Raw genomic sequence first — 11,973 nt, 5'->3', positions numbered from 1 at the left:
AAGCACTGAGGAAAGCAAGCAACTCGTCCCTGCCTGCATGTATCTCCCACTCAAGGATGTGCTAAACGATTTTCCAGAGACCTGGAGTTGCGCTGTGCAGCAGCAGCAGCCACGGGGCTGAAGGAGCTGTGCTTTAGAGGGTGCAGGGCTGGGGAGAGGGGGGCTCCAGGGGCAGCTCCCCTGGCAAAGCATCACCACTACTGCTCTGCTGGATTTTCATCCAGCTCTCTGTCCTCTCTCCTAAAAGCAATGTCCTCATCCTCCTTTCTCTGTAATGTACAGTACAGTTAATTTCTAAATAATCACTACAGATGAGGTGGCAACTGTCAGATCTGGTCAAATGTCCTCAATGGGCATGAAATACTAATTTAAGGTAAGCAGTTGTTCAGAACATTTTATATTGGCTACAGCTCCAACACAACTGAAACTTTATAAAATATTACTAGCATCTACAGAATCAAGAAATGCCCATACAGCTGGGAAACAAATTAAATATTTAATTACAAAAAACGGAGGATTAACCTACAGTATTCTGGGATTTCATAATTTGTTTTGATATTGATATTCCCACCCCCCCAGGGACTCATGGTTTAAAAACTGTAAGGCATGTAAGAGATCTATGCTACACAGGAATATTGTAGCACCAAATGAGACATTCTCCTGTACATTATGTACTCTGGCAATCTAAAGGGTTTTAAACCATGTATATATGCATCTGACATAACCAGACAGGCTATGAGAATCAGATCCACTCCATACACAGCACAGATCACAGCTGAATAATGCACACAAATTAATACTTTTGCTAGAGTTAGGATTTTCAAGCACTGCCTTTAAGGTCAAATTCTGATCCCAATCTTCCACAGCTGTAGTTAATCCAGTGGCCCTGCAAAGAATTGTCTTGGTTTTTTTTTTCCTATAGTTAAATTTGAGTCTTAATGTAGTGCTAGAGGCACTAAACCAAAATGTTGAAAAGTTTACACAGATGGATTCAGACAAACTTCCTTATCAGAGCAGCAAATATTGCTCTCAAGCATTTTTTAAAAAATAGTAATTATCCAACAGAATGTACAGGTCTAGGTCCCCTTTTTTTAAATTTATTTATACATTTTTAACTACACTCTTTTTCTAGTTTGACCTATCAGTTAGAAGTGGTAATGCAGAATGAACCCACCAGCCCTTCAGACCAGATAATCCTCAACAAAATACCAGAAGTAACTGGATTAACACCAGCATTTAAGAAACAACTTACACTTGAACAACTGCCATGTATGACTACAAAGCAGGCATAGCATAGAATATAAATGCAAATTCAATCTTAGCTTTCCTCATTTTTACGTTGCCTAAATCTCAGATTTACAGTTTAACTTGGTTTTAATACAGAGTTTCAACTTTGAAATTGAAGAACTTAAATGAAAAAAACAGAGATAAAGAAAGTGAAATGGGCAAAAGTTGAAATGCTTGCAATACTTTCAGAATAATATGTAGGCTTCTTCACAGAAAAAGAGTTTTTAGAGAGGCTCTGAAAATCATTCTGTATGTTTTGTTGCCTGCTCTGAAGGGTTCAATCTTGGGCACTAAGACAAAAATGAGTGAGCAGAGAAGCAATTTGCCAGAGAATTGTAATCTGGAACTTCTTGCAAACCAATTCATATGGATCACTTATACTGAAAAGCAAGTGCTTTCAAAATTTCAAATTACTCCATTAATATTACTAAGAGTACATATACTTAAGGCTGAAAATTCAAAGGTGACAACATTACTATGTACTTATAAATAGTTGCCTTCAATATAAAGCCACTATCTTATTATAAGCTATTCTTTGGTGTACCACTCAAACTGAAAAGAAAAGAAGAGGATGAGGGTCAAGCTCCAGCTTAACTAGTCCTTATTTAAACTGTGTTCAGTTCAACTTAGTGTTTACTCCTCAAGGAGCCCTAATAGTCACCCCAATTAATTTTCCTTCTTAAAAAACCAAATAGCTGATTTCACAGGCTAAAATGCCATTTTGTTTTAATACTTTTTAAGCTCTTTGTCGGCATCTCAATCCTTAATTTGACATTTTCTTCCTCGAAAGCTTGCCTCACACTAAATATTTTCTGGAAAACTGAATAATAAGGTTGAAATCTGTAAAAATAAGAGTGCTTTTTTTTTTCCCATTCAAGTTCCCTCCATCTTCCTTGGCTGCAAAAGATATTAGCTCTCAAATTGCTGCACTGAGTATGCTTCCTGTATTGTTTCCTGTAGGTGGCTCTTCAGTGAGGAATTCCAAGTGCATGTGGCAATTTTCAAAGTTATATCTCCAAAATACAGACCAAGAAAAGAGAACAACTTTGTGCCACGTACACAAATAACTACAAAAAAACACCCCAAAGGACTGAAGTTTTTCTCCCATCAGCAAAACTATTAAATGCAGAAATACATTGTGACCAAATCCCAGAGTTTCTATTTCCTTCTGTTCTTAATTAATCTAACTGGTTTTCTGCATTAACTACATGTAGGACTTGGGTCACACTTCCTGCAGGTCTTTCTGACAAATCATTTACATACAGAGACTATGCACATGCATGTCATCAAATTCTCAAGTTTCCTTGCAGACAGGTCTGTTGATGTGTAATCAAAAAACAAGGAAACCTGCACAGTAATGCCTGCAAAACTGAAATTCTACTTTAAAAAGGAAAGATAAAAACAAAACCAAAAGGAAAAAAGGGGATCTTTTAAATTTAGATATAATTATAATTACATTAAGTATTAAGTGTTTCTCGTGGAGTTACATTCCATTTTTATCTTGAGAACTCATCTACTGCTCGCCTTGCTTTTTAAATCACTATTATTCAGGTTACCTACTTAATAAACGGTGTGTGTGTGTATCACTTATGTGCTTTGCACGTTCCCTTCTCAATCATGTTGCCTGGTGGACAGTTTTACTTCCCTGAAGGAGATGGTCCTGCCTTTTTTTCCCCCCCTGAACTTCAGAGACAAGCACACTTCTTCACTTTCAAAGTCATTCAGTTTACATAACAATCATTCAAAGGTATTCTCTTTCACAAGGTATTTACCCAGCATGGACACAGCTGATAAAAAACACCAGAGAGGTCCCCTGACTCACAGGTGTAAGTCTTAGCAGTAACAACTATAAGTGACCCATCTGCAAAACCCTTGACAGCAAAATCTAGGAGTTTACAACATTTCTACTGTTAAAGCAGCAAATCCTCAATGGCTAAAATGCCACTAGTAGGAAAATGCCCATCTTTAAGAAGGGACACTAATTGTGACAAGTGTGCACTTCCACACTGCCACCTATTGGGAGATTTTAAAGAACTTAATAAATATTAGCAAATTCTAGTGGGAGGTGTTCCCATGAGACAGACACCACTCCTGTCCCATAGAAAGAGAACAACTTGTGGATCAAGGGGAAGAATTTCAAAGGTGTACCACCAGTGCTGCCTACCTAATACCTAAATATAGCTCCTCACCTTCACCATGGGCCACTGCAGTGCTACCACACTTACCAGGTTACAAATACTAAGTCCTTTGAAAGCTGGGTGTGTTATTTAGATGCCTAAGTGCAAGGCTGAAATTCACAGCTGAATCAGCTCTTTCACTGCCCCACAAGAGTTGCCAGGGGCTGTAATCTGCAGTCCTACACCCCACAGTGGTGCTACCCAGTGACAGATGCAGAAGGCTGCCCTCTTAAAAATGACCAGAACATAATACAGCATAACATACATTTTTCAGGGATGCAAGCAAGTGAAACAAGTATTCAGGCTGCATGGGTATTATATTATTCATAAAAAAAGACTCAGCCAGAGGCGAGTAAAATATCCTTGCTCTTTTAATTCCCACCACCCATAAATAATCTTCCTGTTTGTGTTTTATTGAAAAACAACTGATTTAAAAGTCACCTAGTGCTATAATCCCTGCTTCACAACTGCCATCTGTCCTGCAGTGGGAGTAACGGACCCTTTCATTCACAAGCAGAGCCAGCGAAATAAAGAGGAAGAGGAGGAGTTGAAGGGGAAGAAAGTGAGAAAGCGGATAAATTCCGTTTGTGCTATTAAAAAAAAATAGAAAAGTGAACTCAGTGGTTGAAAAGTGAAGATAAAAAGATGAAAACAGTAATCTTGCTACAGAAACCAGAGAATTATGTTCTTGCTCTACCCCTCTTTTTTCTTTTTTTTTCTTTCACACCGTACAAACTGTAACACCCTGAACAACTCACTCCCCTGCTATTTCCAGCACTTTAGAGAAACTTTTCAACATTTCTGTTCGACACATATTTTCAGCAGTGAGGTGAAGACAATAAGTAAACAGGTAGTGAAGGGCTATTTAGAGAGCTGGTCAGTCACAGTAATAATAACAACGCAAAAAGAAAAAACCCCACACAGCACAGAACATCTATCCTATGCGCTGTAGCCACAGACAACACATGACCTCTGACAAACAGTTTTCAGAGTAATTTTAATGCTACTCTGGATTTAACTTGACTAACTGGTAGCAATTGAGCACATCTTTTTTTGTGGCAGCAGTTATCTAAAATGCTACAATAACAGCATCAAAAGTAGAATGGTGGAAGATTGGTTTTCCATTGTGCTGCTGAACTGGCATAATGCCCACTTTAAAAGCAATTCGCTGCTCATCACTGAAATCTGGCAGACACGACACTAAATGCCTTGAGGAAAAAAAAAAAAAGGGTCTTGAGAAGGGGGAACCACTCCAACCACCAAGCAAAGAAAAAGGAGACTGAAAAAGAAAAAAAGAAGAGAAGAAAGAAAGCAAAGAATGATGAATCTATGTAAGAAGAGAAAATTGCGAAAATAAAAAGTTTAGCACTGCATGCAGACTCAACAGGCACTACTTAATTTGCTGGAAGATTTTATCGCAGGCTTGCATTAGTAATATCAGAGCAAAACAAAAGCAAATTTATATTTATGTCTGTCTATTGTTCTGATGAAGTGAAAACGTACTGAGTTACGTCAATCATTTGTCAAACACATCTTCCTAGTTTTATTTACCACTAAGTATAATGAGTAAATATGTGATAATAAAACTCTTCTTTTTATACGGACATATACAATTTTTTCCCACAACTAAATACAGGTAATGATTTAGGAAGCTTTCAAAATGTCTTTTTACTGTCAATAAAACTAATTCTATTCCCATTTTCATGTTAAAAAAGGGCTTTACAAATGAAAATTCAAATTAAAATTCTGATTATAGTGTAGTGTGACAACACCTGTATTTATAATTTTACTGTCAGCTAGCTCGCAGTGTTTAACAATAGCTTGAAGCAGGAAAGTAATTGGAATTTGTCTGTAACATGCCAGATGACGACACTGGGCACTTCGCTCTGCTAAAGCAAATTTGGTTTGATGACAAAATAACCTTAGCAAGATCGGGCAGCACCCTCCACCATCCAAAAGGTTAAATAAAGCTATCCCTTAGCCAGGGACCAAATCTAGCTCTGACAAAGCCAAGCAGCTGAGCAGTAGCTGCAGACAGCAGGGTACCCCGGAGCTGGCTGCCCTCTCCTGAACAGGCATCTCTCACTCGCCCCGCAACATTCACCTCCCTGCAGCTCTTCCAAAATGGTGCATTACTCCAGTATCAACCCCACGTAATTCAGAAACACAGCAGAGAAAGGAAGCAAAGGACACCAGGCTGGAAAGAGATGCTAACACAAGTGCTGCAGTTCTGTGGACCTCTGTGGGAATAAAGAAGGAAGCCTACAACAAAAATGTGCAATGCCACCCTGAACATGGAAGTATCCTGTGTCCTGTGGTTTTTGTATCTCCCACACACATACACATACTGCCTGGTGTGTGCTGACAGGCCAGGTGAAAATTAGGACACAAACACATCCACTTTTAAAGAAAAAGGTAAAAAAAAAAAAAAAAGGCAAAAAAACCACTTTTCAATCTGAAGATTTCAAAACTTAAACACATGCCACTCTCCACACACAACTTGTCTTACTGAAGTCGACAAATTAAAAGCCCGTGTTTTTCATTATGCTGAAGACAGAATAAAAATAAAGAAAAGGAAGCCACATAAGAAAGAAAAACAGAATGACAGTGATGTTTTAGTTTACACTAGATATGGCAACACATACAAACTGTCAAAACTATGGAGTGAAAAAAGCTGTTATCAAGCAACTGTCAAGAGAGTCCTCTGAGATTTGGAAATCTTGTGTTTATTGTAACTACTGCACATTACACAAAGAAAGAAACATCCCTCTTCTTACCATTGCTGCTAAATATCATGCAAGAGAACCCAGACTTCTCCCTCACCGTTTAGATTAATTTTTTTTTTTCCTGTACAATTCTGTGCTTGACAGCACAGGGCCCCTCCTTTTTCAGGTTTTTATTGTTTGGTCAAAGTTCAGAGAGAAACTTGAGGTTATATAAAACATTATTTCATTTTCAAGAACTGTCAACTCCCATTTTATGTTGTTAACTTGTTGTCCATCATTTAAGAGTAGAACTGTTGACACCAAAATGCACAGACTAAGGATTTCTCTCTTAAAACACGTACACAGAAAGAGCAGAGATTATGGAAACAGCTATTTTACTAGACATACTATGTTAAAATACATGAAAAAGAATTGTTAGTAACTAGAAATTAGTCAGTTAACTGGCAGTGGGCTACAGTAATATTCAAAGGTCTAGTCTGAATGCATTAATGCAGATATTAAATTGCACTTTCTGATTATAAGAAAACAATTACCCCTCAGAGAGAAATCCCCAGTATCTACAGGGTTTCAGTAGAACCCTCTAAGTACTGTTTTGAGTGACAGCCTTCTATGATAGTTTCTCAACCAGCAGTAACATTCCAACCATGCTGGTACCTGGTTAAAAACTTGTGACCAACAAACAGATTGCTTTTTGCTTATTACTCACTGTGAAATCACATTAATTATAATTTCTACACTTCAGGTTTATGTAAAAATCATCTTTATTCTGAATCACTGGTTTTACAGAACAACATCTGATGAGGTCCCAAGATTTAGCCAGAAGTTCCTGAGAAACAACAAAGCCTTGGATGTGTTTGACAATGCAAGTTTTAATGACTGTATCAGTTCTGGGGAGGGTAATGTTGAACCCAAAACCTCAATTAGGGAAGACTCAAATATTGTTTGATAACAAGAACAAACGATCTGTTGCCCCAGTGAAGTCAACCAGCCCACAGAGAGTACAGTAATTCTAAATGCCTCAAAACTGATGTTATTTCATTGTGAATTTGTCAGGGATATCACATCTCTGTAGATCTTCATGTGAGCTGACTTTCTAGAACCAAGCATCAGCCCCTGTTGGAGTTCCCCACAGTGGCCACCACTCAGCAGACAACAAACACCACCTGGGAATCACGGTTCTCATCCCTGAGCACAGACTCTGATACAATCCAAATGCTCAAACTCATAAGGACATCTTCAGTTTTGCATATATAGATTTTTTTTTTAAGTCTTAAGAGCACTTCTTCAAAATTTCATAATATTTATGATCATTGCATGAGAATACTTGAACAAAAATTCAGCCTGACACATACTCCCCACAACTACCATGACCACTTAGGTACAATTCTATCTCCAAATACTGGTTAACCTCACACAACACTATGACTAACATATTATCACAGTGTAAAACATAAAATAAAAAATAAAATTGTTGAGGAACTTAACAATAATGAATCTTTCCCACAATAAACTGCATTGTTAGCTGCATTATTTCCTAGCTTTGACTCTCAAGTACTTCCTCCTCCTGGCTTATAAGAGTTTTTAAAGTACCGTAACAATTACTGCACAAACAGCTGCAGTTACATGTCCACTTAACACAGCCTTTTGAAACATATATATTAATACCCTAATACAAGCTTACACACATGCTCACACAAAACGTAAGAAACAAAACAGTGCTCTGACCCTCAGAAATTTAATGACATGAAATAAAGCTATTTTCAAGACTGGCAGAGTTGTAACACTGCATAGATATGATCCATATGCTAAAAGTCTATTCAAGTACTTACTGCTCCATAAATAGAAACAGTTTTGTCAGTGAACTGCAGCAAAAAAAGAAAGACTATAGGGAAGGTTTGTGCAAAGCAGGGGTGAATCGCTGAACAGGTACTGGGCTTCCACTATGATTAGATTTGGGATTATTAAAGTTTGTAAGAAATAATGAAGTTAGCCTGACTCATCAAGGTATTTTCATCTTATCCAGTCTACCAAATATCCTTTGGAAGTTCAAAAAAGCACTCTGAGAGCTGTTTTTTAAAAAAGTCAAATCTGACAGAAAAGCTCATCTGCCAAATCCTCTCCTTCTTCATATACACTTGTAAGGGTTAGGATATAGAGGGGAAAAAAGCATGAGAGAAAAAGAGAGGGTCATTATAGCTGAAATTCAACACATTGAAGTTGGCATCATCAAAATAAAGAGCTCCTCCCGTTAATCATGAAATTTAGAGTACTGGAAGATCTACCAGACCTATTTTACTGAACAGGAAAATTCAGTACCAGAATATTGTTAAATTGAGTTACCATTATCAGTGCAAAAATATGCTCTATTTCCTATTATTTATGAAGCCCTGTTCTTTTCTTTCTTACCAATTACATTCCCTATCATTTCCAAAATATACAAACTCTTTTCAATCAACAGATTTCTTTATTACAGTGTACTGCATGCTTGTTATTGCCTCTTTTCTATATTGAACCCTTGATTGGACAAGCATTTCAAATTTAACATGGACTGTGATTGCACACATCAAACAAATTAAACCTGCCAATCTCTTTTTGGAGGATATCCTTTATATATACTATCACTGAAGAGGACCCCAAGTATATTTGCTTAGAAGAAATGGGGAAGGAGGAATTATTATTATAGCAGAATCACAAGACATTTATTTCCCCAAGATGTGTAACTGTCCCTGCATCCTCTTTTTCCCATTTTCCAGTGAATTATTTTATAACAGAAAAACATAGTTGCTGAATTCCTCAGTGTCTGTTTTTCCTTTAGGAAAATAGCTAATCATCTTGCAAAAATGAGATGGCAGTAAGAGATGAATGATCCAGTATCCCTGAAACTGATTTTCCTTACGTTAAGCAGTTGTAAACCCAGATAAAACAGTTCTTTGTAGAGTAACAGAACTAAAATGCATGGGGTTATACAAGCCTGTTCAAATGAGACTCAGCTTTTCAGAGCTTTTGACTCTGCAAGCAGGCACCCAACAGGATGAGAGAACTGTCTTAAGCTGCACCAGAGGAGGTTTAGGCTGGACATTAGGAGGAATTTCTTCACAGAAAAGGTGATTAGACAATGAAACAGGATGCCCAGCGTGGTGGTGGAATCACCATCCCTGGCAATGTTTAAGAAAAAACCGCACACAGCACTCAGTGCCATGGTTTAGTTGGCACGGTGGTGTTTGGTCAAGGATTTGATCATCTTGGAGATCTTTTCCAACCTTAATGATTCTATGCAAATACTGGAAAGCATTTGCTTGAAAGAGGCAGTTCAGAGATGCATTGGTTTAAAATCAAAGTCAAGTGGGAATGAGTCTAAAACCAAAAAAGCAAATAACAGAAAGCCCCTGCAATATCACAGAATAGAACTGATCAAAGTCAAGACAATCAAGACAAGCCAAGGAATGTACAAAACCCACAGAATAAATGGAATAAAATAGAAAAAGAATTAATTAAGATACATGCTAGCAATGCTTGCCTAAAAGCACTCACAGTTCTTTGCACTTATTAAAACTTAATATAAATTTCTCTTCTGCAAATGCTCATGAAACTGATATATATGCTTATCTGGAAGACACCATCAGTTGCCTGCTTTATCTGAATCATCAGGAAAACATAAAAATGACAGACTATTCATGCTGCTTTTACAGCTGCTGAGCACTGAATCTTCATTCAGAAGATCAAGGTGCTACACTCAGCTTTGCCACCACATTGCAGCATCATAGCAGACCAGTTGTCTGCAGAACAAGTTGGACAGCAGCTCCTCATCAGACCTACTGCTTCTCTTGCACTACAAATTCTATAGGCAGAAATGGTCTTAAAGATTGCCTATTTCTGGTGCACCAGACCTCTAGATAGCAGCAGAATACAAATACTAACTAGTGATGTGAAACCAGTCTCCTCAGAGAAGAGGTAAACCATATACCACATTTCCAATTTTTGTTTCAAAGATGTCTCGGCTGGCGTCTGTATTTTTGATGGCATAAAATATTCCTCTTCAACTGCTCAAGATGCTCAAGTCAGAGTTGCTATGAATCATGTGAGGCACTTCAACAGCAGTTTGAATACTATTTAAATTTGGGCAATGTTCATTCTCATCAAAAGCTCACAAATCTTCATGGGTAAAGGCTCTACTCTTGTCTCTCAGAGATGGAGGAAAGAATACAATGAAAGACCTGGATCTGGAAACTAAGAACTTACATCTGCAGTTAGAACAGGTATTCATCTTATTTTTGCTGAAACCGGTAAATTCAATTTTGATAGCAATAGTGCAACCCGGTACTTAGCACATGATAGAAGTCACCCGCACAAATGAGATGTGCAAAACAAAGATAAAACCAAAACCAAGATTAAAAAACTGCTAAATTTCTTAAAAGTTGAATTAGAAAGCTTAAAATGAAATTTAATGAAGAATCTGCTGCTCTACCTTGCTTTTACTTGACACAGAATTTACACCAAGAACGTACTGAATGCCTAGGTGTTGCTGTGGCTATCATGAAAAAGACAAAAATCAGAACAATGATGATTTACTGCAAAACCCTAAGAAGATCTCTAAGCATTTAGCAGTACCTCATTTAGTGAGTTACACGTGGGTTTCTGCCTGCCATGGGCAGTGTTGGCAGAGAGGTTGAATTCCATCAGTCACTCACCAGCAGGGCACTCGCCTCTAGGACAAGCCTACCACCCCCTGTGGTACAGCCCTCCTCACCACAGGCACTGATCCCAGCCTTTAAGAGGACACAGCCACACTGCCTAACTTGCACACTCAAAAAGCATGGCAGGAAAACTCAGCCTGAGAGAAACTGAGATGTTAAGGCTGGAAGTGACCAATACCCACCTTTTACTGCACTTACACATTCAGTTAGACACCACTTCATAGACAATGAAAGGAGCGGGATGCAGGAGGGCACACACCATTAATGTCATCACTGACTGTATGGAAAGGAAGAACCTAAGGGTTAATTAAGACGAATGTAAAGGCTCAGTGAGGAAATAATTTCTTGGAGATCACCCTTTAAACTCAGTTTTGTTCCAAGGCTTGGAAGATGTAAACATGCTGTGCCTAGTGAAATTGTCTCCACTAATACAAATACAGCTTTTTTTCATGAGACTAAACTGTGAAGGTCTTTTGACAATACCAGATACTATTCACAGCTATAATGGTTTTTAGAACACGTAATTCACTACACAATCACAGGTTCAGGTGACTAAACACTCCACAATTTAGATGGCAGGAACTGAGCAGGAAAATGAACTTTGGAGCACACTCAAACAAATCTGCTGCTCTGCAGATGACAGACACCAATGTCTTAGCAATGCTTTGGATTTGTGACACTGAAGAAAATCATATTTCTGTGTTTAATTGCAAACTTTATGTGAAGATAACAATTAGAACTTCATCCTTACAGAAAACTAGTATTGCTTAAATGAAATTTGTCTAAACAGAAGAAACACTGAAGTGATTTTAAAATATAGAACCACTGAATTTAGAAACAAACATGAACACTCTGGGCCAATGAAAAAGCTTCAGAATCAGTGCTGAGAACTGGCTAATACAGTTATTTTGATTTTAGTAAATATTATTGCATTAGTTTTGATATTGGAAACTGCTTCCCAAAACCCTCTAGAAGCCTCTAAAAATTCTAAGTATTCTACATAGAGATTCCCAGGTGCTGTGCTTAGTGAAAGTCCTATATTCAAAATTATCATTCAGACACCTGAACTACAAGTGTGAACCTAAGCTG

At 37.8% G+C, this 11,973-nt stretch overlaps 1 protein-coding gene across 4 annotated transcripts in view; it reads right to left on the bottom strand.

Moving 5' to 3' along the window:
* Positions 1–11,973, bottom strand: part of POLA1 (DNA polymerase alpha 1, catalytic subunit) — a 181,649-nt gene that overhangs the window by 8,572 nt on the left and 161,104 nt on the right. The window contains exon 37 of one of the 4 annotated variants that reach the window (XM_030282388.4): positions 3,535–3,690. The exons of the other annotated variants lie outside the window; for them this stretch is intronic. Within the exon in view, the coding sequence (XP_030138248.4) occupies positions 3,662–3,690 (29 nt within the window). The 3' untranslated portion in view covers positions 3,535–3,661. Of the gene's footprint in view, positions 1–3,534; positions 3,691–11,973 lie in introns of those variants that run through there. 4 annotated transcript variants of the gene reach the window in all.

The sequence above is a fragment of the Taeniopygia guttata genome, chromosome 1 (genome assembly GCF_048771995.1).
Source record: "Taeniopygia guttata chromosome 1, bTaeGut7.mat, whole genome shotgun sequence".
In the NCBI taxonomy this organism is placed as follows: domain Eukaryota; kingdom Metazoa; phylum Chordata; class Aves; order Passeriformes; family Estrildidae; genus Taeniopygia; species Taeniopygia guttata.
This window is presented reverse-complemented; position numbering and strand designations above follow the sequence as displayed.